Source organism: Pipistrellus kuhlii, unplaced genomic scaffold (assembly GCF_014108245.1).
Source record: "Pipistrellus kuhlii isolate mPipKuh1 unplaced genomic scaffold, mPipKuh1.p scaffold_m20_p_4, whole genome shotgun sequence".
Classification (NCBI taxonomy): Eukaryota; Metazoa; Chordata; class Mammalia; order Chiroptera; family Vespertilionidae; genus Pipistrellus; species Pipistrellus kuhlii.
This window is the reverse complement of record NW_023425540.1, coordinates 12848574-12873341: the sequence shown is the minus strand read 5'-3', so window position 1 is coordinate 12873341 and position 24768 is coordinate 12848574. Positions and strand designations below refer to the sequence as shown.

Below are 24768 nucleotides of genomic sequence, written 5' to 3'. Positions count from 1 at the left end.
TTATTTGTTGACTGATATACTTGTATGTATATATGTATGCATGTATGCATGTAATTAAGATGGCACATCATAACATGATTATATATATAGTATGAATTCACACCAACTAGGAGTAGTAATAATGAAAACTTATATATATTTTAGTTCTGGTATATTAGTTTTATATTGCTGTGTTACAATTTACCCTCAATCTCAGCAACTTAAAGCAAACATTTAGTGTCCCACAGCCTGTGGGTCAGGAATTTGGGTGCAGGTTAGCTGGGTGCCTCTGACTCAGGATCTCTCATGAGGTTGCAGTAGGTGTGTTGGCTCATCAGCAGGCTCGACTGGGGAGGATATGATTCCAAGTTACTCATGGGGTTGTTGCAGGATTCAGTTCCTTGCTGGCTGTTGGCTGAAGGCTTCTTTTAGTTCTTTACCACTTATTGGGCCCCTCACAACCTGGCAGCTGGCTTCCATTGAAAGGAGTATGTGCAGAGTGCAAGAGAGCACCCCACATGGAAGCCACAGTCTTTCGGTAAACTAACTCCAGAAATGACATCCCATCACTTTGTCACACCTTATTTGTTAGAAGCAATGCTAGATTCAGCCCGCAATAAAGGGGAGGGAATGACACAAGGACATGAATACCCGGAGTCAGTGGTGCCTACCACACTGGGTATTGCTGCCATAAAGGCAGTTTATTAACTATTTGCATGGATGTTTCAATCTATGAAAAGAATTTAAATAATAATTTGTTTCAATAACTGCTTTAGACTTACCTTATGTCATTGTTCAAAGAATGTAACCATTTCATTGTGCTGTAGTTCAGAAATATCAGTAGGACTTCAATGAAGTCAGTTGAACATGTTGGCTGGAGCTAAATCGTTTACTTTTACTTCTCCTATTTTTAGATATCTGTCCATTTTGAAATTCATAGGTCATAGCACAGTCCTGGTATATGGTTGGCAGTTAATAAATAATTGCTTCCCTCTTGATGCTCTGTCCTAGTTATTTAATAGGTTTTATAAGGGAAGGCCTAGTAAAAAATTAAAATTACTCTTCAGTGTGACAATGTCCTTCACTCCTCTGGGTTCAGTTTTATGTAAGATGCCCAGGACAAAGTGAAAGTAGGACACAAGGAATCTGTGGTAACTCTTAGCAGCTATTATATTGGAAGCCTCTCTATTAATAATTGCATTAAAATTGCTTTCCTTAACTGTGCTTAGACTTGGCGGGAGATGGATATTCGAATCACCGATGCAGCTAATGAGGCAAAGGACAATGTCAGATATTTGTACACACTTGAAAAATGCTGTGACCCATTGTACAGCAATGACCCTGTGAGTTAATTATTTCTACTCAGTCTCCTGATGGCCCTTTTATAACAGCTGAATTGAGTGTAGAGTTTGGTTTTTGGATATTACAGTCTGTTAGAAAAGTCTTAGAAGTCTCTTTTTATTTTTAAGAAAATGACATGTATATATACACAAACCTATATATCTATCTATATCTATATCTATATCTATATCTATATCTATATCTATATCTATATCTATATCTATATCTATCTATATCTATCTATACATTTACGTTTGCCTATCCATCCTTCCATCAATTAATATTAAAGATGTATTTGTGATATTTAAAAAAAATTTCTTGCATATTGCATTTTCCACTAAATATTGCTGTTGACATTTTGGGCTACCCTACTGTGGGAAGAGTCATCGAGCAGGTGTTTTTTTGAACTTTGAACTTTAGGAAGTACCTGCTTTTATTGATTACAAACTTGATTGTCAATTAACACAACCTCCTTGTCATGAAAAGAAAGTTAGTGTTTCTTGAATTGAAATAAAATTTGATTAAATGAATATGACTAAATAATAAAATGATCTTTAAATGTATTTATGGAAAGTGTTAGATAATATTTTAAAATTTTAAGTAAAAGCTACTTAGATGGCATGATTTGCTGAATTTGATATTTGTTTCCCAGAAAACTTTTGTGTTATCTTCCAGATATCCATGATTGATGCTATTCCTACACTTATAAATGCAATAAAAATGATCTACAGTATCTCTCATTATTATAACACCTCTGAGAAGATTACATCTCTGTTTGTAAAGGTAAGTGTATAGCATTAAGTCCGCAATGTGGTCGCTGATATTTCTTTGCCAATGGTCAATATTTTGGTAATTAAAAATGACCGTATTAATACAACCCAGTGTCTCTGTATACTACAATTAAAAAAAAAGCTTAATCTCCCAATGGAGCTAGAATTAAGTTTATGTGAGAGGCTGATTCTGGCCAAGTCAGGAAGCATGATTTTTCAAAGTAATTGTTATAATAAATATTGTGTTATTTATATAATAAAAATGAAAAAAGATTCTTTTTGGAATTTCTTACCTAGGTTATTGAGCACATTATTTATTCCCATGGGTAAATTTTAATTAAGAAAAAAAGAGACTATCTCCTGTTTCATATTTATAAGCTACTGGTACCAAATTTATTTGATGCACAGTTGTTTACTTGGTGTTATTAGGATAGTAATCTCAATAATAAAAGCCACTTGCAATGTTCCAGTAATCCATAAAGCAATTATAATGATTCTGCCAAAAAACCGTAACGATGTTTAAACCTTATGTCCTAACTCCTAAGTGTTTATGGTGAGCACTGTTGCTTTTCCCACTATGAATGGTCTCTTGAGAAATAGATGACTTTTTCATTGCCAAGGCACAATTTTAAATGTTGTATTAAAATGGAGGAATTTTCATCGTGACTTGTGCTGTGAATACTAATGCTGTAGGAGTCATACTTCTTCCTGGGAATAGGGCCATCAGCCTTGTGTGCTCAGCGAAAAATTCTTCTGCTTTCACATCAAGTAACAAGGCAGCAATTCCTGACCACACTTTAAAACTACATGTGGGGGTCACGGGGGCTAGACCCTGGGCAGAAGACTCCAAAGTCAACTTGTTTTGTTCCTGTAGTAACAACACAGATTGGCTTGCCTATTATTTGCAGGCCTTGTTGAATAAAATTGGAAAACAACCTTTTTTTAATTTCTATTATAGATCCTTTCATTATGGGAAATTTGAAGCAGGTGCAAAAGGAAAGAGAATTGTATACTGAACCCCCTGTACACATTACACAGATTCAATGGTCAGCCTTCTTTCTCTTATACCTTTGCACTAAATCCCAGCCATCATATCATTCCATGCATACAGTAGTCCTTTTAATTTATAAAAAATCACTGAGAAAAGTCTGAAGTCTTTTTAAAGTTTGGATGGATGGATAAAATCTTAGCTTTCCTCTTTCTGTTTCCCTCTCCTATAGACATGTCTGCTAAAGATCTAGTGGCATGAGATGATCATGTGGACAGACCATATGACACTTAGAAACTGAGGTGGTAGAGCAAGCTACTCAAAGAAATCAGGGAAATGCTTAGCAGCATTTAGGTTGGAAAGTGAGTCATTTCTAGAGTCTTGAATTGTTGGAAGTCTGTGGTACTTCCAACTCCGTGATTTCACAAATGTTTTAGACAATATATGTGTGGAATCTAAAAATGTCAAACAAATAGAAGTAGAGAGTAAAGTGGTGGTTGCCAGGAACTGGGAGGTTGGTGGAAATGGGGAGATGGTAAAAATGTATAAACTTTCAGTTATTAAGATGAATAATTTCTGGGAGTCTTATGTACAGCATGGTGACTATAGTTAGCAATACTGTGTTGTGTACTTGACATTTGCTAAGAGAGCAGGTCATTTTTATTTAAAAAATTAAATTTATTGGGGTAACATTAATGAATAAAATTATAGATTTCAAGTGTACAGTTCTAAAATACATCATCAATATTGCATTGTGTGTTTACCACCCAAAGTCAAATCTCTTTATCTCACCACATATTTGACCTCTTAACCTTTTACTACCTCTCTTCCTCTTTCCCTCTGGTAACCACCATACTGTTATCTGTGTCCATGAGTTTTTGTCTTGCTTGTTTATTTGTTGCTTTTAGTTTTATAGTCCACATATGAGTGAAATCATATGGTTCTTGACTTTTTCCATCAGACTTATTTTGTTAAGCATGATACATAATTTATTTAAAATAAAGTTAAATTTATTTCAGAGAGAATAGGGGAGAGAGAGACATGGAAAACATCAATAATGAGAAAGAATAATAGATGGGATGTCTCCTATATGCCCTCTACTGGGGATCGAGGCCCAGCCCCACAGGGGATGTGCAGGAGGCAGCTCATCAATGATTCTCTCTCATCATTGATGTTTCTATCTCTCTCTCCCTTTCTTGTATTCTCTGAAATGAATAAAAATATATTTTAAAAATGCCATTGAGATTTTGATGGGGATTACATAAAACCTACATATTGCTTTGGGTAATATGGTCATTTTAACTGTGTTGATTATTTTAGCCCATCAATATGTAATGCCTTTCCATTTATTTATGTCTTCTTCCATTTCTCCCAATAGTGTCTTGAGGTTTTCAATTTATAGGTCCTTCACATCCTTTGTGAAACAGAGAAGATCTTAAGTGCTACCAGCACATACATGAAAAATGATAACTACATGAAATGATGGAGGTGTTAATTAACTTGATCGTGGTAATCTTTTCAATGTGTATATAAAATCATCACATTGTTTACTTTACATATAAAAAATTTTTATTTATCAGTTGTGCCTCAATAAAGCTGAATAAAAAGGCCTAGTGCTTGATCATAGTTGCTATGAAAACAAATAAATCCAAAGCTCAAGTTCACAGATTATATGTTCTGATAGGAACAAGAGTTAAGGACCATATAGTCCAATTTATAATTGATGGCTGTCTTATGTACATAATGTCATTTTATTGTAAAACTCCAGGTGACCAATCAGATGATATCTGCATGTAAAGCTTATATTACAAACAATGGAACCGCTTCTGTGTGGAGCCAGCCACAGGATGTTGTTGTGGAAAAAATATTATCTGCAATTAAACTTAAGCAGGTAATGGTCAGCCTAATAATATATTTAGGTAACGTTTCATTATTTTTACGTTGTGTTTGGTGATGCATCTTAAATTATCTAGCAATTATTATAATCTTGGTTGCTAAAAAGAACAGTAATTCTTCACTATTAAGAAAGTTGCATGATAATAAACCTTCTCTATTTATGTACTTATTCTACCCTCTTTGGGGGCCTCCTGTGTCCCAGCACCACACTAAATACTGAGGATACAAAGATGACTAAGATGACTAAGGTTTTCTTAAGCTTTTGATTGATGGATGGGGAGATAGACACAGAGGAGCGAGACTATTGCTTATATGGTGGGATCAGGGTGAAAAGGCTGCTCTTCTGAGCTGCATTATGGATAACAAGAGTTCGCTGGATCAGAGGATGGGAGAAGATGCTATTCCAGGCTGATTGATGAGTAAATGAAAAGCCTTGAAACTGGAAGGATTTGCAGTCCCACCCTAACTTCACCATGAAGAGAATAAGGTTGATATCTTTGTTGTTTTCCCTTTCTTATATTTTGCTTTTTGATTTTAAGGAATACCAGCTCTGTTTTCACAAGACAAAACAAAAGCTTAAGCAAGATCCAAATGAAAAACAATTTGAATTCAGCGAGATGTATATTTTTGGAAAATTTGAAACTTTCCACCGACGTCTTGCTAAGATATTAGACATCTTTACAACCTTTAAGACATACTCGGTCCTGCAAGATTCGAAAATTGAAGGGCTGGAAGGCATGGTCACTAAATACCAGGTATTGTTTTACAACTAAAGTTGCTGCTCTTTTCCATAACAAAAACTTTGATATTTTATGCAAATAACTATTTAAGATGATTCAAATAGTTTGTAATGTGAAATATAAGCCCATAGCCCTTAAACAATAAAGAAATCACATTTATTTAAGAATTGTGTAATGGTGCTAATATGTTCTTTTCAGGTGTGTGGTTATGATAATGACTTCCCAATAGTCTAAAATTAATCATCATTAGTAAAAGCATTTTCATTAGTAGCACAAGAAAAGTGTTTAAATATAACTTATCACTTCATTTATTCATGCAAGAAATATTTAATGAAGCCAGTACTGTGTCAGGCACTCGTTCATACTGAGTTCTGGGAGTCATGTGATCATCTCTGTTTGTAAGCAATTTATTTGGACACCTGTTAAAAATTAAAGGGATCACATTTTATTGTAGCTTTACCATTCCTAGTTAATTTTACTTTTAACTGCTTTATATTGTAAGGCTATGTATGTGACTAATCTTAGTTTTTAAAATGGGCACAGTAGCCAAATGATGTAGACAATAGTTTCTTGTTTGAGACAGTGACGTTGATATTTAAAATGTTTGTACTTGAATTTCAAAAGGCTCGTATAATCCTAGTCCCATGGTCAGCAAACGGAGGCTCGTGAGCCACATGAGGCTCTTTGGCGCCTTGAGTGTGGCTCTTCCACAAAATACCACGGCCTGGGCGAATCTATTTTGAAGAGGTGGCGTTAGAAGAAGTTTAAGTTTTAAAAATTTGGCTCTCAAAAGAAATGTCAATAGTTGTACTGTTGATATTTGTCTCTGTTGACTCATGAGTTTGCCGACCACTGCCCTGGCGGGTTTGTCTCAGTGATTAGAGTGTGGCCCAGGGACTGAAGGGTTGAGGATTCCATTCCAAGGCATGTACTTCGGTTGCAAACTCAGTCCCTGGTACTAGTTGGGGTGTGTGTGGCAGGCAACCAATTGATGTGCCTTTCTCACATTGGTGTTTTTCTCTGTCTCTCCTCTTCCCTTCCACTCTTTCTAAAAATCAATGGGAAAAATATCCTTGGGTGAGGACTAACAACAACAACAACAACAACAACACACACACAAACCCAGACACACACACAGTCTCATATAATTAAAAGAAATTTAAAAATCTTCATCTAAAGCTATGTCTTTTTTAATTTATTTTAGAGAGAGAGGAAGGATGAAAGAGAGAAAAAGAGAGAGAAATATCAACATGAAAGAGAAACATCCATCAGTTGCCTTCTGTTGTGTCTTGACTGGGGATTGAACTCGAAACCATGTTGGTGTATAGTACAATGCTCCAGCCAACTGAGCTACTCACACCGAAAGGATCATACAATTTATTGCCAGTTTTTTTGTACTTAAACAGTTTAAGCCAACATAAGTAGTCTTATTTCCTAAGTACACCAGATTATGGGAGAGAAAAAGAAAATATATTTCTTATGTAGCAGGAAACATTTTAGGTGAATCCTGTGAAATTTGCAAGATAGAAAATCTGTACTTTGAAAGTGACAGTTTTGCAAGACAAAGAGGGAATATATCCATTTACTTTTCAATTTGGACTCTATTCTTAATGAAAAAAATAACTGTGGAACATATTTTAAAGTTTATCTTTGAGTGAGAAGTTGAACTATATGTCTGAGAGTAGATAAAGATGGTTCTAACCTGATAAAAATACTAGGAAAAGAAATTGCTTTGGAAATCTAAAGTGAAATACTAATTAAAACAGATGAGCCAGAGGGTAGTGAGATAAAATGTAGATGGTGCAGGAAAGTATTATATAAAGTGAGATTTTTGTGTTTTAGTACCAGTATTAGAAGCTCAAAATGGCATCCACAGGAATGTATCCTGGGCTCCTTGCCTGGCTATGGAGGCCCTGCCCCCCTCTCCCAACACCCCCACCTCCCCCTTTCAGCCAGCTCCTCTTCTCCTCATTCTGTGGCTTACAGTGCATTTTTTCTGGAAAATTCTGCCTTTGGATTTTCACAGTTATTTCCTCCTTAGTCTTCAGATCTTGATTTCAGGAACCTCTCTAAATTGTTAACCTTGACTTCTGGTTTACTTCAAACACTCTGTAACATTTCTCATTTCTCACTGTGTAAAATTACTCTGTTCATTTGTTTGTGATTGATTCTGGCCATCTCTCTCCCACCCAGGTTGTAAGTTCCCCTAGGGTGGGGACATTTGTCTTGTTCATTCCTGTGTCTTCAGCGTTAACTGGTATATGTACTTCCGTTAACTGGTATAAGTAATAGGTGTGCAGTAACCTATTTCACTCATATGTGGCATATAAAATGGAAAGTAGCAAATGAACAGATAAGAAAACAAACCAAACTCATAGACATGGATAACAGTGCTTATCAGAGCGAAGGGGGTAGGGGCGGGGTAGTAAAGGGTAAAGGGGGTCAAATATTTGGCTACAGAGGATGACAGGACTGTGGGTGGTGAGCACACAATGTAATATACCGATCATGTATCATAGAAATGCACATTTGAAAACTATATCATCTTATTAACCACTGTCACCCCAATAAATTCAATTAAAAATTAAAAATATTACTTAAAGTCTGTCAAATAAAGGACTGAAAATCTGTATTTTGAAAGTTTTGCAAGATAAAGAGGGAATAATATATCCATTTATTTATTTTTCAATTTGGACTCTAAGCAGATTGAGTGTGATTAGTTGGTTTAAAGGTCGCTATTAATTGGCTTATTTACTTAATACTGTTAAGCAACCATTAAATCCAATCATTGAGCAGAATTTTCTAAGAGCTCCAAGTCATTTTAATTACCATATTTAAATGTAGAGATGTAGCTTTTTCATGCTTTTTTTTACACTCTTTATATAACACGATGGGTAACATTATAATATATACAATTTCTACTAGTAAATAGAGCTAATTTTGTTGCTATATAGCATGAAAGAGTAGGTTATTTTATTTATTTATTTTTAAAGTATATTTTATTGATCTTTTCAGAGGATGGGAGAGGGATAGAGATTTAGAAACATCGATGAGAGAGAAACATTGATCAGCCGCCTCCTGTACAACCCCTACTGGGGATGTGCCTGCAACCAAGGTACATTCCCTTGACCGGAATCAAACCTAGGACCCTTTAGGCCAAAAGCCGACGCTCTATCCACTGAGCCAAACAGGTTAGGGAAAGTAGGCTGTTTTAACTAGCAAACTTGATTCATGGAGTTATGCAGTTTACACACTTTTGTCTATTAAGATATTTGAGTTGATAAATAAATGGAAATGACTTTGAAGAGGAGACCTCAGGAGGAGGCCCAACATTCTTCATAAAAATTATATGCCTGTGTCAACAGCGTGGGCTCCCAAGTTTGCGAATGGCTTAGGACCTGGCTAAGAATGATCACAGAGCTTTATAGCTCATTATTCAGAGCAAACAAAACTTTGGATAATAGTGTTTCAAGGAGATGAATTGCCTAATTTGTCCTCTTGTAGTCATAGACTGCAGCTTTGCAGGGCAGAGAAAGCCAATTAATTCTTGAGAGTCTTTAAATGGTAGATTGAGGTTTGATGTTATATTTAAGCCATTTGGGTTTCAAAGACAGTATATCATCTGTGGGTATTATAACGGTTTTCTTTCTAAGTTTGTGTTCTATTAAAGTCTTATTTATTTTCTGAGAAGTCAAACTTCAATGAAAAATATTTTAGTAACTTCTCTGAGCTTGTTTTTTTTTTTAATTATTTTAGATGTGATTAATAAGACATTTTTAGAGAAAACACCTTTCCTACTTTTCAGATGTAGTCTTCATTTTACATTTTTCTTCAAAAAGACATTAGACCTCATGAAAATGCTTTCCAAATGATTTCTTTGCAGTAGGCAACATTATACTGCTATAATAAGCATTAAGCAATGTAACTAAAGAAATAAGCTCCTTTTAAGTTGCCTCCTTGGTAAAGATTGTTCAGGTTCTACATTTAAAGGGTATACTTAATTACATAATGCTAGAATATTGAAATGGCTTATTTGTTTTACAACATTGCAGGGTATTGTTGCCACCATAAAGAAAAAGGAATATAATTTCTTAGACCAGCGGAAAATGGATTTTGACCAGGATTATGAAGAGTTTTGCAAGCAGACTGATGACCTTCATGTAGGTTGTGTAATAAAATACTTGTTACAGGCGTGTTTGTTTTTTTTCTTTGTTCTCTGTAATGCTGCTAATCATGACCATCAGCAGGGCAAGGCGTCTTCATCATGGAGGTGACTGGCAGTAACCTCAGCCTGTGTTTTGTGATTTCAGATTAATAATTGAAGGCTCTTTTTCATAGATTAAAGGGCCATAAGTATAACTTTGGATAATGATCTGTAATCATAGATGTCTACATATCTTCCATCTTACTTCTTAGGCTATTAACTTCCATCTTCTGTTGAAAGGTTATTAGACTATAAAATTTTATCTCCATTTGTTTATTTTATAGCAGTGATTATGACCAGAGGTCATTTAAGCAAATGGTTAATAATATTTGGCAGATCCCAAAGGCAAGGTGGCTGCTGGCCTTAGAAACAGGACTGACTCAGCATCTGAACCCCTTTCTCTCTTCCTTCTTTCAGCTATCCCTACTTCCCCTTCCCACACTCCCCCACCCTCACTACAGATCAGCCATCTTGACTGTCAGTCTGTATGAACAATGTATGGCTGCCATCAGCTTCTGAGAACATATCACAGGTCCAGCCCCAGCTCCAAATTCCAAAGGAGAATGTTGGGTTGGCCAGTTCTAGCCCTGATGCATGTGGTAAAGCAGGAGAGACAGCACCCCCCTGTGGTCTTTGGGAATATTTGCTATCAGAGGAGGGTGAGGTGAAGAGACCACCCAATAGATGTCTATCATAATTAATCTTAAGACTTTTTTTTCATCCCAGTGAGGCAAAAATTGACACTATTCTGATTATAAAAGGAAAATGACCATCTGTTACTTCTTTTCTCAAAAAGAAAAAAGTTGGTGCACTTTAAGGAAAAAAGAACTCAGGCATTTTGGAAGGGTGCGTTTAATGGTAGAAAGAATCATAATAAAACTGGCTAATTCTATATGCAAGTACTGTTCTAAGCACTTTATAGTTGTTAATTTATTTAATTATTCTATAAGGTGAGTGCTCTTCGTGTGCTCATTTTGCAGAGGAGAAAATGAGGCTTTTTGAGGTTAAGTTACATGCCCGAAGTCAGTGATAACAAGTGGTGGTGTGGAGATTAAGCCCAGGCAGTCTGCTCTAGGATTTCAGTTTTTAACCATATGTGTGTGTGTGTGTGTGTGTGTGTGTGTATGCGTGTGCGCGCATGTAAACACACACACAGTTAAAAACTTATGCCTAAGCAACTGGCCTACCATTTGACTAGCTGACTGGTAGCTATGACGTGCACTGACCACCAGGGGGCAGACGCTCAACACAGGAGCTACTGAGCTGCTGTGACTTGGCAGCTACGGTTCTTGGGTGACTCACCTGAAACTGCAGTGGTGGGTGGGCAGTTATGAAAGAGACCCATGTCCTGTGAAATGGAAAATACTCATAATCGGGTGTTTTATAGAAAAAGTATAGGACTTCTTTTATCTATTCACAGCCTTGGCCAGATAGCAAGACCCCCTACCAATTTCTCCAACTTGTAGACAGTCATTTAACCCTCCTTACATGGGCTGGACAGCACTTCAAGTGCCTTGGCTTTCTTCAGGGGTCTGTTGAGAGTGTTAGGACCCCACAACTTCTCTGCCCACAGTGGTAAAGCCTCAGTGCCTAACCCAGTCCCTATATCTGACCCAGTACCTCTGGACCCTGCCATGGGGTCAGCTCCTGGGACTGCTCTGGCCCAGTAGCCACTCTGTGTTTTGGCTTTGGGGCATTTTACCTTTCTTACAAGCTCAGATGAGTATGAAGTGTTCTGTCCTATTTTGTCCTATATTACATGTGCTTGTAGAGAATGGGAAGCTCTTTTATCTTGATGCTAAATAGGACTTTCCCTAATGCTAATTCATTGTTCATAATCAGACTTTATTCTGCTTTAGAAAGAGTTGCAGAACTTCATGGATGTTACATTTGAGAAGATCCAAAACACAAATCAAGCTCTAAGTATGTTAAAGAAATTTGAAAGGTAAAAAATTGAGAATAATTTTCTAAGTTCAATTTTCTACCTTGTGACTGTCTATCATTATATTACTTAATGTTCAAGTAATTAAAAAAATGTATCTAGTTTTTCCTATGTTTTAAATATTGACACTGTATTTTAGAAACCAGTTTATCGCAATATGATGGATTGGTACTATTATATTTTTAAAAAATTAGCCAAATATCTTTCTTTCATTAGCATATGTTTTAAAATGTCTTAATAAAAGAGATTGCTAGGTATTGTCTCAGTAATTCAAGTGTTTCACTTTAAAAATTCAGATTGAATATACCCAATCTTGGTATTGATGACAAATACCAGTATATCCTCAAAAACTATGGAGCTGACATTGATATGATTGCAAAGCTGTATACACAGCAGAAGTGTGACCCTCCAATGGCCAGAAACCAGCCTCCCATTGCTGGGAAGATTCTGTGGGCCCGCCAGCTCTTCCACAGGATTCAGCAACCAATGCAGCTTTTCCAGCAGCACCCTAGCGTGCTTCGGACGGCGGAAGCCAGACCCGTGATCCGTAACTACAACAGGGTGGCCAAGGTACTGCTGGAGTTTGAGGTTCTCTACCACAGGGCGTGGCTTCAACAAGTAAGTCTGTACATTTATGGTCTTCAAAGATGTCTCCATTGTCAATCAATGCTAGCATTGAACGGTTTTATTTTTGTAGAATATTTGTGTTTGCAGGTATTTTATAAGACAGGTTTGGTTGAATATAGGTAGGTAATCAGTCAAAGAGTGTAATATGTCCATGAAGAAAAATAATGATTCATTTTGAAAAAAAATCATATTCAGGTAACAAACTCATTTAAAAAATATATATTTTATTGATTTTTTTTTTACAGAGAGGAAGAGAGAGGGATAGAGAGTTAGAAACATCGATAAGAGAGAATCATTGATCAGCTGCTTCTTGCACACCCCTACATGCACACCCTTGACCAGAATCAAACCTCGGACCTTTCAGTCCGCGGGCTGATGTTCTATCCACTGAGCCAAATGGTTTCGGCTAAACTCATTAAAAAAAATATTTTATTGATATTTTACAAAGAGGAAGGGAGATAGATAGAGAGCTAGAAACGTCAATAAGAGAGAAACATAGACCAGCTGCCTCTTGCACACCCCCTACTGGGGATGTGCCCGCAACCAATGTACATGCCCTTGGCCGGAATCGAACCTGGAACCTTTCAGTCCGCAGACCGACACTCTACCACTGAGCCAAACCAGCTTCGGCCAAACTCATTTTTATTTAATTACAAACTCCTAAGGGAGAAGATCCTGTTTATTGGTTCTTTTACTTGGTTGATTAGGATTTCTTTCTTCTTTTCCTCCATTCAGTTTCTTAATGTGTCAGTGAACACTACTATGAGTGTTAATCAAAGTCTTAAGTTTTCTTTGGCTAAACTAGCTTAATCAAATTACGTTCCAAACCCTACCAGCCCTTGTAGATTGGCACAGCTCCATGGAAGAACACTTAATAATCCTCTCCCAGAAAAGGCTGAGCTGTATATTCTGTGTATGCATGAACTTTCTAATGGTAATACTATTGATTTCATTTCACAGATTGAAGAAATTCATGTAGGACTTGAGGCTTCTTTATTGGTGAAGGCTCCAGGCACGGGAGAATTGTTTGTAAACTTTGACCCTCAGATATTGACCTTATTTAGAGAAACAGAGTGCATGTCACAGATGGGTCTGGAGGTCTCATCCCTGGCAGCTGCCCTTTTCCAGAAACGGGATATATACAAAAAGAACTTCAGTAACTTGAAGGTATAGTGCCACCTCACCCCACTTCCTGGCTGGCTCCAGCTTGCATTTTAGAAAAAAAAGGTGATGTGTCACTCTTGAAGAATAGAAAGTGCCCAGGATGACTGGAGTGGAATGACTGATGGGGAGAGTGCCATGGAATGAGGCTGTGGAGGTGGCAAGGCCAGGTCATTACAGATCTTGCAAACCAGGGTCACAAGTTTGAGTGTACCAGGACGCCATTGGATAAATTTGAGTAGGAAAAAAGACATGTCTTTTACAATAAAAATCATTCTTACTGCTGGATGATGAATACATTTTATGGTAACAAGCATGTCATTGTGAAGCCACTTTGAAGGCAGTTCAGGATGGAGATGATGGGAGCTTGAGCTAGGATGTCAGCTAAGTAATAGATTAGTGAATTAGAGACTGAATATATCAACAGGCAGGTTATGGGAGATCTCAAGGGTGAGTTCTTTGGTTTTAGTGTGAGCAACCTAATGGATTTACTTAAAGTATGGCTGTTGTAGACTACTGCTTGCATAGGTTACATTCTGCACAGCTTGCTCAGTAACATACATTGGTCCTGAATGGATGTTCCACTTACAGAGATGGCAAAACCTGGAACTAGTTTATTTTGGGGTGCAGGAAGGAGTCATTTGTTGCCACCTTACATGTAAGAGATCAAAGTGGAGGTGTTATCTATGCAGATAGATCACATTTAGAGATCAAAGTGGAGGTGTTATCTATGCAAATAGATCATAAGTCTGGAATTGAGTGCAGAAGTCAAAATTGAAGACAACATACATTTGAAAGTTATCAGAATATAGCTGCTATTTAAAGTCATTGTCCCATGAGATCTCTGGAGAAGAGATTGTAGATAAAGAAAAGTAGAGGGTCTAGACCAAACCCTGATGAACTCCAATATTAACAGGTCTGAGAGAAGAGGCGGGATATAACAATAAAATTAAAGATTGGCCTTTGAATGTCAAGGAAGCCAAGGGTAAGAAAAGTTTCATGAGGGAGACATTGGTCGGCAGGGACAAGTGGTGCCCAGAGATGCAGCTATAATATTTGACAAGATGGACCATTGTTACAATTTTTTAGTGGTTAACATGATAGGAGGCCAGTAAGGCCATGCATTTGCATAATGTTCTACATTTTAAACCATTTTCATGTTTATTATTCCATTAACTATGTTCCAAAATTATGTACAGTAAGGACAAAAATTATTATAGCATTTTATAGATTGCAAAACTGTACCTCAGAAATGACTTAGCCAAAGTCACATAGCTAATAATTGGCAGAAGTGGGACCAGAAACCAGACTTTGAGTCCTCTGTTTTTCATTCCTCCATGTTATATTAAAAAGCTCTTATTGACAACAGACATACATTCCTGAAATGTGGGCTCACCACATACTAGTCAGCATGTTGGGATTCCCTTTTAGACTTTTCTTGCATGCCAGGAAAATCACCTAGTCAGTGTACATATTTACAAAGAAAGTAGTATTTTTTATTAAAATATAATATTTATAAACCCAGCTGGTGTGTGGCTAAGTGCTGAGCATCGACCTCTGAACCAGGAGGTCATGGTTTGGTACCTAGTCAGGGCTCGGGCCAGGGTTTCTGGCTTGATCCCCAATAGGGGGCATGCAGGAGGCAGTTGATCACTTATCAATGATTCTCTCTCATCAATGATGTTTCTCTCTTTCCCTCTCCCTTCTTCTCTGAAATGAATCAAAATATATTAAAAATATAATATCACTGATTATAATTTTGTCTACAGAATTGATTCACTTATCTGTTGCATGTAGCAAAGGACCTCAGTGTAGTGGCTTATAACAACCATTTCATTATATCTCATGATTTTGTGGGTAAAGCATTTAAGCAAGGCTTGACAAGGAGGTTTTCCTGATCCGTGTGGTGCTGACTAAGGTTATTTAGTTCAGCTGACAGATGTTCGGTCTTAAAGGTCTAAGATGGCCCTATTCTTTTGTCTGGTTCTTTGGTGGGGATGGCAGGAAGCTTTGCTCAGCTGGCACTAAGTACTGGACCAATTACATGTGGAGGCCTCAGGGCAGTAGAATTTTTTATATGGCAACTCAGGTTTCCCAGAGCAGGTGTTAAGTAAATAAGGAGGAAGCCTTGTGGTCTTTAGGGCAGCCTCAATATCTCATCGTATCACTTTTGTTATGCTCGGTTGGGCTCCATAAGCCCACCCAAATTCAAGGAGAGGGGCATAGACCCCACCCATGAGGAGAGGAGGGTCAAATAATGTTTTTAAATCACCTCAACTGTAAATGACAATCTGAGCAAGTACATTGTCATCTGATTAATATTTATTGTATCTTGAAGGTGGAAAGAGTTAAAGGTTCCTACCTACATGAGCAGCTGGTAAGAGCAGATCTAGTGGCAGGTTAAAGGAACTGTCTCAGGTGTCACAGTTATTGTGCTAAATGTTTAATTCAGCTTTCAGGCCTCTACAGATATGCAAAGTAGCTGAGAGCTTGTATTCTTCATCTATATCTTGGAAGGCAGTTCAAAGTAGAAAGAGATGGGCCGGTAGCTACAAGTATAGATTCGGAAGCCAATTTGATCTGGATTCAAACAGTTATCTTTGGGCAAATTCCTTTACCCTCCTAAGCCTTAGTTTCTCATTTATAAAATGGATGAGTAATACTTCACGGGATTAAAGGATTAAGGTAGGACACAGAAAGGTGATTGTAAGAACTGCTTCCCAAATGGACAATAAAAAAAGGAAGGCAGTGGAGAAAAGCTTCAGGAAATATATAAGTAGTTGCTATAATAGAACTTTCAAATTCAGACTTTTTGAAAGTGGCTTTTATGGAAATTGAAAGGCTATATAGGAATTATGAAAAAGTATTATATTAAAAAAGGATTATTTGGCACATTTGGGAAATGTTGGCTTTAACAACATTCATAATTCTACTAGGCTTCTTACTTTCTTCTTGCAGTTTTCTCAGAATTGGTAATATTGACTGTGCAAGAGAGGAGATATTGTATATAGTGTTTTCCAAACTTGTCCATCCAGAGATAGTTTTTCTTATGAAATCTCTGGGTGATGAATTTTGGGTAAAACACTTTGGGAAACATTGATCTAATGACAGAAAAACCCAACAGGCACATTAAAAATATGAGCTTAAAAACAATTGTATTTAACCAGTGTATTAAAGTTACTTTTATTATAATTAATTATTATTGATGTTAACATTATCATAAAAAGTACTTTTTATTTAAAAATTTTAACAAGTTTATAAGTTACTGGTACAACATTAACAACAGGTAAACTTCAGTGAGGACCAGAATCCATGAGTTTCTGATCATAAATGCTCATTCTAATGAGAACTAATTAATTAATTATTAACATAGGATTCATCATCTCCTGTGTGACCAGTGCTGTTTCAAACATATTAAACAAAGCAAAAAAATTCTTGTTGTTATAGAACTTATATTCTAGTTCAATAAAACAGAAAATAAACAATGAACATTATACTACTAAATATTTAAATTATATAGTCTTATCAGAAAGTGAAGGTGCTTTCTGAAAAAATAGGGCAAAGAAGAAAGAGTATGCAGGAGATTTTAGTTCTAGTTTAGGATCTTAAATAGGTGGTCAGGATAGGCCTAATTGAATAGACGGTATTTGAATAATTATTTGAGGGCAATACAAAGGTCCTGAGGCTAAGGAAGACATTAAGGCAGGAGCAGGTAAGAGAGGAAAAGAGTGATTAGAGATGAAATCAAAGAAGTAATGGAGTCCCGATTGTATATATCTTTGCAGACCAACATAAAAGTTATAACCCTGAATAAGATGGGAAGCCATGTGGCCATGTAAACAGAGGTATGACATCATCCAATTTACATTTTGGAAGGATTACTATTGCTGCTAAGTTGATCATAGCCTCTAGGGGGCGTGAGTGGAAGCAGGGAGACTATTATAATAGTTTAAGTGAGAGTCAATGATGGTGGTAGCCCTGGCAAGCAAGTCACATGTAGGGTCTCTCTTTGAATATGGAGCAAACAGGATATCTTGATGGATTGCATGTAAGTGTGAGATATAGAATGGAGTTGAGGATGACTCTGAGTTTTGGCCTGAGAACTGGATGGATGGAGTTCCCATCAGTTGAGATGCAGAATGCTTTGAGAAGATCACGTTTTGGAGAAGAACAGACTCAGTTTTGGACATGTTAAACTTAAAATGTCTGCTATATTTTCAAGTGGAAGTATTGAGTAGATGCTTGACATGTATGAATCTAGACTTCAGGTGTGAGGTCTGGGCCGGAGATATAAATTTGGTTGTATAGAATTTTATTAATCAATGTCACCCCAGTGAATTTAATGAAATAAAAAAATTGGTTGTCTTTGGTATATGGATGATACTTAAAGCTATGGCCCTTGATAATATTATATCAACACTGGTTCCTGATTCCTTGTAAGCTTTGGGTCTTGCATCAGGACTTGGCTTACAATTCCAGCAATGGGCTGAGCAAATCTCTGGTGATCCTGACACTTTGGGTGATGAGTATAGTCCATAGGAAATGCCCAGAGATAGAGGAAGCATGAGGTACCAGCATACAAAGGTGACACTCTGCTACACAGGATAAGGCACTGGTAATGTGACTTCACCTGGTTTTAGCAAAGTCACTAAGCTTACAAATCTTTCTACCTTTTTGAGCTGGGTAGGGGGTAAGAAACTATTATTTTTAAATTCTTTTTTCTTGCCTCCTCAGCTGTGTGTGTGTGTGTGTGTGTGTGTGTGTAACATATCTCATTGATTTTTGTACAGAGTGGGAGGGAGAGAGATAGAGAGTTAGAAACATCAATGAGAGAGAGTCATCGATCAGCTGCCTCTTGCACAGCCCCTACTGGGGATATGCCCGCAACCACAGTACATGCCCTTGACCGGAATCGAACCTGGGGCCCTTCAGTCCCCAAGCCGAAGCTCTATCCATTGAGCCAAACCGGTCCCAGTGTCAGCTGTGTTTTATTAGGTTAGAAATGTGTATTTATGGAGCGGTTTCTTGTCTTCTGTTCTAGTCTTACTTTGGGGTACTCTACTGCCAGGCAGCTATTGGAGTCCTACAGCTGGACCTAAGTAAAAGTCATCTTTTTGGTTTAAAAAAAAAGGTGATATTAATAGATATTAAAAGTGAGATATTGATTATTTGACCTCCATTTTATTGCAGATGATGCTGGCTGAGTATCAGAGAGTGAAGTCAAAAATGCCTCCCATCACAGAGCCACTGATGGTCCCTCACTTGGCTAAAGTAGACGAGGCTCTCCAACCTGGCCTGGCCGCACTGACCTGGACATCCCTGAACATTGAGACATACTTGAAATACGCTTTTGCTAAGATCAGTAAGTCTGTCTAAATGGCTAAGTTCTTAACATCTATTATATAATTTCTTACAGGTATTGTGATATACCTGTAATGGGGAGTGTTATTTTGAAGCTGTTCCCCAAGGAATTTTACAATACCAAAACATGAATCCATTAATTTCCAGGAAAGTACATATATTCACTATTTAATTTTATCCCAAGAGATTAACTCTATTGTAAAATATACTTATTGTTGGACATTAAAATTTAAAGGATCTTCAGAGTTACTCAGTCTTTTATACTAATAGGTTAGTGTATTTTCAGAGCTCATTTTGACAGATGGGGAGATTTGGACAACCTGGAGTGCTGAAGAGCAGGATATATGGGAAAAGTTTATGCAAACATTTTTTTCTTAATGAAGGATATAATACACTTAAAAATATATGTAAGGTGGTATATTCCTAAAAGTACAATTTCCCAGAGTGTGTACAGGAATGCTGCAAAGAAGGGACCTGGACTCAGAGGAGCCTGGGAAATTGAGGTTGACTAAAGCCAGGCAAGCTTCTTTTCCGTAGGACTTCTCATAGCCTTTAACATGCCATTGCCCAGTGGTCACCAAAAGTAGGCTGTTTGGTGGCATTTCCCAGAATTCCTTGGCAGCCTTCTAGGAGAATATAGTAATACCTTATAGACCTTCTGTGGTGGGCAGCGGAACACAGTTTGGAACATGGTATGAAAGGTTTCTCTCTCCCCCTCACGCCCCCCCAGAAGACTTAGATGTTGCCATTCTCCTTGCCTACCCAGGGAGAGAATATCCAGGTTCCAGAGGCTGCCTACATCCTTTGGCTGCTGGTCACTCTATCCTCAAAGCCAGCAGCTTAGTAAATCTCTTTCTCTCTGTCTCTCTACTTCAATAGTCACATTGTTTTCTGACTCTGACCTTCCTACCTCCCATTTATAAGGACCCGTATGACTACCTTGGCCCCCCCTGCATAATCCAGGACAATCTCCATATCTCAAGATCCTTAACTTGATCACACCTGCAAAGTCCCCTTGGTAACATTTGCAGAGGTTTAGGATGTAGACATGCTGGGAGGGGAGGTGGCCATAGAAGTCCTGAAGATGCTTTGAAGAGTCAGTCAGATTCTTCAAAGACATCAGTTTACCACAGGTGGCCCTGAGGAGGCTTTGAAGAATCAGAAGTAGAAAAGAATGTTATTGAGCGCACACAGGCTTAAATAAAAGCGTTGACTTTCTTTTAGAAATGAGTAAGCGTACCAGGCAGAGCTATCTTGAGTAGCCTCTTTAATAATTAGCTTAGAAATGATTGGAACTTTTAGCTTTATTCTTTAGGAAGCAAAGGTGTTTATTTAAGGAAGTGTTTACATCTCTGATACATCACGAGTATATAACACGGATTTTTCTGTATTCAATTTTAACTTCGTTTCCTAGAAGAAAGTAGTATCAGAAAAAAAAAAAAAAAGAGAATTGACTGAGAAATGCTGAAAAAATTCATTTACTTCATAGATGGCAATCCATTGACCACCATTCCTACTTTGGAAGTAAAGTTGTTAATTTGTTTCAGAATTGGCCTTTCTGCCCGTAGAACTTAGTGTTCAATATTACTTTACTACAACTTAAAATATACCTATGGTAGTGACAGTAAAAGAAACACTGAAGGAATTTCACTTCAATAGGATCTGTTGAATACCTCCTGTAGAATAGGCGCTGAGCTAAGTATTGAAATGCAGTTGAAAAATATGCATTCCAGAATATAAGGTGCAAGAGGAGACCATGCAGTACATGTAGGAACAGAAGGCTGCTCAGGGTCAATGTCAGTATGAGAGGAGGGCCGCACCAGTATGTGTAGCTCACAGGTAGCCTCCTCAGGGAGATGCCTTTGAGCCAAATCTTCAAGTCTGAGTCAGAGTTAGGTAGCCTGAGAAAACGAGGAAACTGGCCAAAGAAAGAATAATGTGAGAAAACCAAAACCGAAACTGGTGTGGAGCGACTTTAATCCTGGTTTTACTACCTCAGTTTAACCCATTGTTGATTTAAGAACAAAACACAAGCCCTAGCTTGTTTGGCTCAGTGGATAGAGCGTTGGCCTGTGGACCACACTTGCAGGCTCTGCCCCAGCCCTGGTCAGGGCTCTCGCAGAAGGCAACCAATTGATGTGTTTCTCTCACATGGATATTTCTCTCTGTCCTTCCCTCTCTCTTCCACTCTCTCTAAAAATCAAAGGAAAAATATCCTTGGATGAGAAGTTAAAAAAAAAAAAGGACAAAACACAACAAAATTCTTAATCTCTCATTCATTTTTACTTTTTCCACAGAGGACTTGGAATTGCTGGTTGACAGGGTCAATGATTTGATCGAGTTCCGCATCGATGCGGTTCTAGAAGAAATGAGCAGCACGCCTCTTTGTCAGCTCCCCCAGGAGGAGCCGCTTTCCTGTGAAGAGTTTCTCCAAATGACAAAGGTTATTAGAATATTAATGTTTTTATTGGACATTGTTTTGTGATTCATTTTTCTATAGGGGACATTTTTTTTGAAGCATAAATTGCATTTTTTCCCCTCTTCCTGTGATTGGTCAGTGCTAGATATTACTTAAACACGGAGTCTTAGGATGATAATGAAGAGGGAGTCCCTTAGACATGAGAAACAGTCATTACCTTTCACTTCAATTGGGAGGAAATTGCTGAGGAACACATGCGTCAATCCTCCCATCCACCCCATATTTGTTGAAAAATAGAGCTCTTTAGCTGAAGAGCTCCTTTTAAGCTAGGATTAATTAATAAAGCAATTGTTTTAAACAGTTCTTGGAGAGAATTTCTTGGTTAAACTCTCTGTAAAGCAGCGTTTCCCAAGCTGGTGCTCTGTGGCACACATTCTGGGTTCTGGGCTTTTGCTGGGAAAGGTGGAGCCAGTGTCCAAATGGCTCAGCATAGACTTTCCCCTCCCCACCCCTTACAGATTTTTTTACCCATTAATGCATTAAAACAAGGCCTTCATTTTGATTATTCATGGATATGAATAGCCTGAACTAACAAGCAAAGCCTAAATGCATTAATAAAATTTAAAAAGCCTATTTATGTAAGCAGGCTTTTCTTTTATTAGTATTATTGACCTGAAAGTATGTATGTAAAATTGAATCTGCAGCTCTACCAATCCACTCTCAACACCCACCCTTTAGTTTCAGCAGAATACTCCATGAATCTTAGAGTAAATTTAATATTGTTGACTTGAATTTTGTTGGTTTCTTATCTATTTGTATATAATTTATTTATTTGTTTTTGATTTACAGAATTACAAGAACTATAAACCTATGAATTTTATTCTTAGCTCAACATTTCTACATTTTAGAGGAATAGCATAATTAAAATAATTAAATTAAAAAAATTTGAATTTATTGGGGTGACACTTTAATAAATTATGTAGATTTCAAATGTTCAATTCTGTAATATATCATCTGTATGTCCTATTGTGTGTTCATCCAAAGTCAAGTCTCCTACCATCACTATTTACCCCATCATTACCCTCTTCTATCCCCTCCATCCTCTTCCCTCTGTTAATCACCATACTGTTGTTTGTCTATGAGTTGTTATTTTTTTTAATCACTTCACCCTTTTTCACCTACCTGTCAGTCTGTTTTCTGTATCTATGAGTCTATTTCTATTTTGTTTGTTTATTTTGTTCATTATATTCCACAAATAAGTGGAATCATATGGTATTGTGTTTGTCTGATTTTGTCTTTAACACCTTCCCTTATAGGATGCCATGTCTGGGCTAGTGTGAGGGGTGTGGCCCAGCATCTTTGGAGGCCTAAATTTCATCTGGAGGCTGAATTTATGGCATTACTACTATTACTGATGTGCTCTCAAAAGCTAGATAAACAAATGTGACGCTGTGCTATTTTATAGGATCTTTGTGTAAATGGTGCTCAAATACTACACTTTAAAAGCTCATTAGTGGAGGAAGCAGTCAATGAGCTAATAAATATGTTGCTAGATGTGGAAGTTCCATTCAAAGAAGAAAGTGAAAAAGTATCCAATGTGAATGGTGCTGATTCAAAAAACAAAGGTTCAGGTAAGAGATGGGATAGTGGAAAGGTCTTGTTTTTCTAGGACATAACTGTTAACTAAAATTACATTTTCTGCATAGCAATTAATTTCATACTTCTATAAACACCTTCCCAAGTTTAAAAAGATGTTTATAAATCTGAAATTATGCAATGATCCTATGTCATTAATTACATTATTATTATTTTTTTGTTAAATTCTATAAACATGTAATTTGCATTGGTTCTTATTAGCTCTCTTTGCATTTAGTTAGGAGTGTGGGCTTTTTCTCCTTATCAATAGAGTAGTATGGATTATGGTTTGGGAATTTCCACTGGAGTACATCTCCACTAGAGCAAACCTTTTGTGGGAGAGACGAGAACACTGAAGGCAGAGATGGGAGGCTGTTTCTCCAAGGTTTTCTGGATGTTGGTGGAAGACAGAGTACCAGCACCCAGGCCCCTGAGGTCCAATCTTGCTTTTCAGTCATAGCTCTTGTCTCTCACATCTGTTTCCTCACACTGAGGAGGAGATGCCTCCATTTTCCATTTTCTATCCTTTGATGGTCCACTTTCTAAGAAGTGTGACATGTAAGTGTTATTAAATTTGCATGTAATTTATTTATTTTCTTGCAACATATGTTTTTCCCCTCTGTCTTTATCATCTAGTAACAGCAAAAAGAGGACATTCTGACACCTTGACACCTTCCCTTAGTGCTGAATCAGCCTTCCTGCCTTTGTCGACAATCACGAGAAAGAAGAAAGAGAGTGAGATCTTAAAGGAAGAAGCCTGCGAGTTGCTCTCTCATTTCAATCACCAAAACATGGATGCTCTTATGAAGGTTACGAGGAATACACTAGAGGCCATCCGCAAGCGAATTCATTCATCCAACACGATTAACTTCTGGGGTAATAATCCCACAGAATTTTCCTACTGGCTGGCCAGACAGAGTGGTTGGGAGAGAGAGAGAGAGAGAGAGAGAGAGAGAGAGAGAGAGAGAGAGAGAGAGAGAGAGAGAGAGAGAGAGAAATCTAAATAATTAAAAAGCCCACATTTATTGAGTGTCTCCTTGTAAGTTTATACATTGTGAACTTTGATTTCCCCAACAATTCTCTGAAGTAGATACTATCATTATCCTCATTTTAAAACAGAAAACCATAGCACAGGGAGGTTAAATAATTTGCTTAAGGTCATTTAGCTTTTGATAATAGCATAATAGTTGGCATTATTTTTAATCTTTTTGTAACAAGGTGAAAACGTAAAATGAATTAATGAAAGGAAAAAACCTCAAGTACTTTAAAAAGGAGATATATGGAAAGATAATTTCATTGTTAAATTATTAGGTGATTAGCCAGTCTTATAAAGTGAGAGAGATCTTATTAATGCCATGCTCTTCAAAGCAGAAATTAAAAAAAAAATAATTTTGTGTCAGTTTACTACTTTCCAGCTGGTTTCCTCATTCTCAATACAATCAGCTCTTCCTCAGCACAATTCAGAAACAGGTGTTGTGTTTCCCAGATGGGTTACAAAAATCCATCAAACCTAGAGACATTCTGAAATTAAATTTTAAATTTAAAATAGTAAAAAAAAAAGAGAAACAGTAATTAGTTCAAATGGGAAAATAATAGGACCATACAACCTTTTTATTTATTTTGAATATTGGCATTTAAGAAAAAGCATCTTTAATATTTAATTAAAAGTGAATAACTAAAAAATGGAAACACTGAAAGAATTGTT

General features: G+C 37.1%; 1 protein-coding gene across 1 annotated transcript in view; it reads left to right on the top strand.

Annotated features, from left to right (window-relative positions):
- Nucleotides 1-24768, top strand: part of DNAH5 (dynein axonemal heavy chain 5) — a 193852-nt gene that overhangs the window by 47049 nt on the left and 122035 nt on the right. The window contains exons 8-19 of the mRNA XM_045571576.1: nucleotides 1209-1322; nucleotides 1996-2103; nucleotides 4847-4969; nucleotides 5514-5729; nucleotides 9767-9874; nucleotides 11778-11863; nucleotides 12157-12478; nucleotides 13448-13654; nucleotides 18839-19010; nucleotides 21307-21452; nucleotides 22894-23059; nucleotides 23700-23939. Of these exons, the coding sequence (XP_045427532.1) occupies nucleotides 1209-1322; nucleotides 1996-2103; nucleotides 4847-4969; nucleotides 5514-5729; nucleotides 9767-9874; nucleotides 11778-11863; nucleotides 12157-12478; nucleotides 13448-13654; nucleotides 18839-19010; nucleotides 21307-21452; nucleotides 22894-23059; nucleotides 23700-23939 (2008 nt within the window). The remainder of the gene's footprint in view (nucleotides 1-1208; nucleotides 1323-1995; nucleotides 2104-4846; nucleotides 4970-5513; nucleotides 5730-9766; nucleotides 9875-11777; nucleotides 11864-12156; nucleotides 12479-13447; nucleotides 13655-18838; nucleotides 19011-21306; nucleotides 21453-22893; nucleotides 23060-23699; nucleotides 23940-24768) is intronic.